This window comes from Sinocyclocheilus rhinocerous, unplaced genomic scaffold, assembly GCF_001515625.1.
Source record: "Sinocyclocheilus rhinocerous isolate Xijiao unplaced genomic scaffold, SAMN03320098_v1.1 scaffold1864, whole genome shotgun sequence".
Classification (NCBI taxonomy): Eukaryota; Metazoa; Chordata; class Actinopteri; order Cypriniformes; family Cyprinidae; genus Sinocyclocheilus; species Sinocyclocheilus rhinocerous.
The window spans coordinates 501,875-508,178 of record NW_015639085.1 but is presented as its reverse complement, the minus strand read 5'-3'; the positions used below and the strand labels follow the sequence as shown (position 1 = coordinate 508,178).

The 6,304-nt window shown below is 36.4% G+C and overlaps 1 protein-coding gene across 1 annotated transcript in view; it reads right to left on the bottom strand.

Moving 5' to 3' along the window:
* LOC107750996 (protein tyrosine phosphatase receptor type G) overlaps nucleotides 1-6,304 on the bottom strand; it is a 286,241-nt gene that overhangs the window by 77,213 nt on the left and 202,724 nt on the right. Inside the window, exon 5 of the mRNA XM_016566564.1 lies at nucleotides 3,086-3,181. Coding sequence (XP_016422050.1) covers nucleotides 3,086-3,181 — 96 coding nt within the window. The remainder of the gene's footprint in view (nucleotides 1-3,085; nucleotides 3,182-6,304) is intronic.

The following is a 6,304-nucleotide window of genomic DNA, read 5'->3' as shown; positions in this document are numbered from 1 at the left end:
GAGTGTTTGAAAAATGACGGGGCCAAAAATGTCGGGCCGGAGGAAAAGAGAGAGAGACAGTGTGAGGTCTCTGCAGGTCAACAACATCAGACTGACATTGGAGGAAACTTAAAGGGATAGTTCACTCCAAAAGTGAAAATTCTGTCTTACCATCATTACCATCATGTCATTCCAAAATGACAAAACTGTTTAGTTGCCAGCACTCTTCAGAAAAAAGTGTTCCAACTGTTCCAACGAAGAAAAAAGTCATTTATGTTAGGAACAACATGAGGGTGAGTAAATGATTTTTCATTTTTGCGTAAACTATCCCTTGAATGCGAGGAATAGTTGCCGCCTACATAGAGAATTTTACATACAGAGTTCTGGCATGAATTGCTGTAGCAGTTGCAGCTTGCTTCAGAAACCCTCCACCTTCCCCAGCTCCACCTGTATAGATCTGCTACGAGGTGAATCATGTACGCTATATGGGGGTTATTTCATGTGTTATATTTGCAGCAGCAATATTTCTTACATGCTCACAGCAGCATGTTGTGGATGTATTGGCAGTAGCAAATCTCGGTACTTGCTCTGCTGCAGCAGCAGCGTAGCAGATCTATTTCGCTAAAGCTCAAATACATTAACATTGTAATGTACATTACCATGCCAATCCCTCCGAGAGTTGTCATGACAGAACTGAGTTTCCTATGTTGCCATAGCAGAACGTTCACTAAAAAGAACCAGTTCAAAATAATAATTTGTTTGTGAACCGAACATCACTCCGGACCGTTAGCCTGAGGCTCAGGGTTACAGGTAATGATGTTGTAAATAATGTTCAGTTTCTTGCACAGACCGATCATTGTGCTTCATAAGACCTCAATGTATCGTCAGGAGCCACGGGTATTAATTTCGTCTTACCTGTATGTCCTTTTTTATACTGTTAAATTTCGGTAGCTACTGACTTGCTTTTTATGAATCACCAAGGACCACAGTATTAGAATCTTGGGTGGTCTGAGGGTGAATAAATTAACAAATTTTAATTTTTTGAATAACTATCCATTTAACAGAGCTCATATTGCATTCTGCACTGCATTCATATAGGCTGGAATAGTGAAAGCACTCTACAAATGAGTCCGTATGCAAGAGGTCACCCACAACCCACAAACACCTGGACTTCCTTGTAGAACAAACCCTGAGGTAAAATAAATAGCAGCAAACAGCTTTAAACTGAGTTTAAGAGCTCTGTTCCACCTCACGAGTAAAAATAGCACATGCAAATCAATAAAGTTCAAAGTACATTTTAGCAGATGGAAAATAAAAATGCTCATTTATTGTACTGAGCTCAGATTGAGGTTTTTAATACGGCAGCTGTGAGCTGTAACAGAGAGAGAAAGAAAAAAAAATAGAAAGCCCTGCAATTGATTAAAACTAAATGAGAAATGCAAATAACTGCAAGCTGTAAAGCAGCACAGGACAATAACTTGAAACAATAACCAACAATAAATTATATACAACCTAAAAATGATTTATAGTGTCCTGGGCCACCAACAAGCCTGTGGTCTCAAGTGTATTAAAGAGAAAATCTTTGGCGACATGCTAGCAGCTAATAGCTGCACTTTAGTTTGTGGACATGTGTCTTGTAAATAAGCCTATGAACATATCATGACAGATGTTACGACCGGGACATCAGGGACAGGGACAGATAGACTAAATGATCGGGCAATAACAACCTAAAAATGATTTATAGTGTCCTGGGCCACCAACAAGCCTGTGGTCTCAAGTGTATTAAAGAGAAAATCTTTGGCGACATGCTAGCAGCTAATAGCTGCACTTTAGTTTGTGGACATGTGTCTTGTAAATAAGCCTATGAACATATCATGACAGATGTTACGACTGCTATATTCTTTAATCAGGGACAGATAGACTAAATGATCGGGCAATAAAGAAAATGGTGTGAGTTCCAAATAAAAAGAGATATCGAGCGGGACACATGCTACAAAGATTTCCTCCGATAACTGCATATGAGACAGATGCCGAATGAGACAGATGAGTGAGGGTTTAGGGGGGAATATATAAAACTCTCGTCAGACTTTAGACAACCTTTTCGAATGGAAAACATTATCATGTCATATATTGATCAGTCTTCTGAGCTTTGGGGATGCCGGATTTCTCATATTATCAATTTTTTCTTTAAAGAAAAGCTAAAGTTTTAATGTCTATAACAAACATCTATATATGCATGCATTTTTGCGTCTGTAAATTTTTAACAAATGATTTCTAGATTTGGTATTTCAATTAAACTGGAACTATATACAGTACTGTTCAAATATTTGGGGTTGGAAGTTTTTGAAATAAGGGGTGCACTAATTTGATCAAAAATACAGTAAAACAGTAATATTGGGAAATATTACAGTTATTACAGAAACTTTTCTTATTATTATCATCAATGTTGAAAATAGTGGTACTTAATATTGTGATTTTATTTTTTCAGGATTCTTTGATGAATAAAAACATTCAAAAGAACAGAATTTATTTGAAATACAGACAGAAAGATACAAAATCTTTGTAACATTATAAATATACTTACTGTCACTTTAATTAATTTAATGCATCACCTAAAGAATGTTTTACTGTCCTTGTGGTGACATTTTGTAGGCAAAACCTGACCCATTAACTCCCTCCCTCTAAGTTCAATTGTTTTCTGAAGTGTTTGATGAATCTTTTGAACTCTGGATTATTACAGCCTGACTGCACTGACAGATGTGTAATTTCTCAAAATGTGAGAAATGAGTATACAAACCCACACACACACACACACACACACACAGAGCTCCTGGTAAAATACTGCAAGCCTTAAATTGTTGTTTTGTAATTATCACAGTGGGGTTGACAAAAGAACAGCGCAGAAAGGGAGTGAATACGTGTGTGTTTTTCCATATAGAAAACAGCGGCAGTGAGTTTCAGTGAGTGTGAAGCTTCAGTATCATTGAACTTAATGGGACGAGAGAAAACCTCCTTGCAAAATCAATGCTGTTTAATGCAAGCACTTAGCACTGACAAAGCTCAGCGGCTGAACATGAAGACGCTTTCGAACCGAGCGAGTTCTCACCTGAAAGAAGACAGCCATGGCCGCAATTACTCGCTTCTCCCGTATGGCTGTGTTAAGACTGTCAAAGTCGTCTGAGTTATACATGAAGATCTGCATCTGTGTGAAAGAGAGAGAGAGAAATGTGAGAATCCTAAAGGTCGGAGACCTTTAGCCAATCAGATTGTAATTTTTACATTATCACAGACAAAACACACATAGTCCATTATCAAATCTAATATCTCATAATCTCCTGTAATCTCCCGAGAGCGCTCAGCTTCCTCGTGTTTCCGTTTCAAACGTCAGGCCCTGTCCATCCTCTTATCGCTCTGATGGGATCTTTGGCAGTAGATCAGGCTAATAAATGTGCTCAAATCTCCACGGACTGCAACGCCTGTCTAAATTGGCAGCAGCCGTCTGTTATTCTCCATTGTCAATACCTTTTCCCACAAAAATGCTTCAAAAAAAGACAACAAAGATGAACGGTATTCTCGTTGGCAGATAGTGATCAGTATTGTGTCAGTAAAAGGGGTAGATTTAGCAATGGAGAAACCGGACAGAATCCTGTTGAGTTCCTGAGAGAGTTAGAAAAGGAGGAAACAATAACAGCTAAATACAAAGACAAAGACGGACCATAAATTCTTACATTTTAAAATAACTTCGCTCCATCATTCTGTTGTCATAGTGATGATGGTTAGGGATGAGTAATGCTGCCAGTGTATTAAAAATGCAATTCATACATAAAATGACTAATTAGAGCTCTTCTATGATGATAGTGTTTTTAATTTATGTTTTCAAAAGTATTGTCATACAGTGAAGTCAAAAACATGAGGGTGATACAACTGTACTGATATAACAATGAAGAAGAAGAAGAAGAAGAAGAAGAAGAAGAAAAATCAAACAGGAAATGATATCATAGAACGAACATGTCAAGGTCAATAATTATCTTAAAATATCAGGTAATCAGATAATTTGATCTTTGTATGGTAAGGCAAGGTTGTCATTTGGTGCGACCCAAAAATGAATGATATTTCTGAATTAATTAATTAATAATAAAAAAGAAACTTGTACACATATTTTAAATAAACTGTAAAAAATATATTTCAAATTTTAAGAATATTGATAAAGATATGTACACAAGTATTTAAGGTGTATATGGTATATGGCACAACACATTTTTTAAATACAATTTTTTTTCTCTTAAAACTGGTATAATATTAATAATGATAATAATAATAATAATAATAATAATAATAATAAAAATAGTAACAACAACAATAATAATAATATTAATTAATTAATTTATTTTTTATTGTTAAGAAAACAAATGAAACACACATGAGAGTACATTTCTTAAAGCTTGCCTCATGTGTTTTAAACTTGTTTTTAAAAGATTTCTCCTTTTTTATGGCATTGACCACATGTCAGAATGGAGTCATGTGGTTAGGGGAGGGGTTAAAAAAGGAGCCTGATTACATCAGATGAAAAGAAACTTGTTTTAGAGACAGGGAAAGTATTTACATTATGATGAAAGATTACAAAAACTTTCCTTTGGAATAACATACACATTATTTTTTCACAATAACATCAGAAAACGCGGAGGCATTACAAACCGAAAGACGTTTTTTTTTATTTCCTGAAATTATTCAACATTTCACGAGAAAACATCGACAATGAATTTTACATCTCCACAGAAGATCAGTAGCGTTATATATAGCCCTCAGTCCAATGCTCTTAAAATCAAGAAAGAAAGCCTTGTTGCCTACCACATCAGCTTGCTTCTCCTCACTTCTCTGTTAGCATTGTCAATATTATGCCTGTTGCATTTTCTCGCCTCTGTAATCCTTACACGAGGCCCACTTTGATCTAATTCAGTCTCAAACACCTCCATAGTTAAAGATCGCATGCCGCATGCCAGAGAATTCACGAGCCTACGGGCCTGAGTTTAACGCCTCCATCCGTGGCGCTGTGTCTTACAGCCAGTGATTAATGACATAAATATCTGGGCAACTTCTGAGAACATGCTCTCAAATGAAAGTAAACAGCAGAGAGAGAGAGAGAGAGAGATTAACATAACAGGGTCGTGAGTATCTTAACCTCTCACTATTGGAAGCTGTCTGCAGTCTGTTTGTATTCAAGCGGGAGGAGAGGCGACAGACTGTGACACGTCCTCCATACAAGACAGAGAACGATTAACATTACGCTGAGAATCACACGAAAGACACGCCAGTCTTTACAGGGAAATAAGCAAGTGTAGAAACCAATGATGTTGATATATGAACATTTTATATAGGTTTTTTTTTCCAGTCTTTGTTTTATTGATTGTTGAAAGCAGCTGGAATACTGACATAATATATAAGATAAAGTACATTTTTACTAGGGAATTAGTAAAAATGTACTTTACTGACTGAATTTTGAAGTGTATTTGACTGTTCATACCCGCAGCTGTGTAGAAGACATACCATAGAGCAGTGGTTCTCAACCCTCGGCCCGTCACAAATTCAAATGCGGCCCACCATGCTCAACACAATTAAAAAAATAACTTTCAATTTTACAATTCATTTTAGTTTTTACATTAATTAAAAAATTTACTAAACAAATATAAGCTATAATGTTTTTGTTATGTAAAATAATTTTGTTTTTCATATATTATTTTCAGACATGAGCAGACCTGTACTCACGTAATTAACGTTACGCATTTAACGAACACTTACAAGCGCGCACTTTGGCAGAATTCAATTCAAATAGTCATCAGCAGCCATTAGTTCGGTAAAATTGAGCATCAGAATGGACACATTTGTTATTAAGGGAGAAAAACGAAATGTGGAAAATGCCAGCGAAGGAACGCATACAAACAAGAGTAGTCGCAGCAGTGAAGGTAGGAGAGTGTTGGACTTTCGGCATCAACTTTCGGTTTGCCCGGCCACTCACTTGAAGATGTTCAGGCTAGAGCCCTGCACGGGCGTTTTTCTATTAAGTTAATTTAGAAAAACGTTTGGAGCATTTTTTGGTCGTTAAATATAAGTTTTTGTTTTTTAAAGTAAAGACCAAGCGGCCAGCGGCAGACAGTGAGCTGATCATAGCCTATGTTTGATCAATTTAGCCTTCTCAAATCATCACGACTTGCCTAAAATAAAATCTATAGATATAAAACAGTTCAAGCATATAACAATGTTTAAACGTTAAACCTAGATAAATGTGCACTATATCCAATAGTTTGTGCGGAGAGTGGAAGCTAAAGCG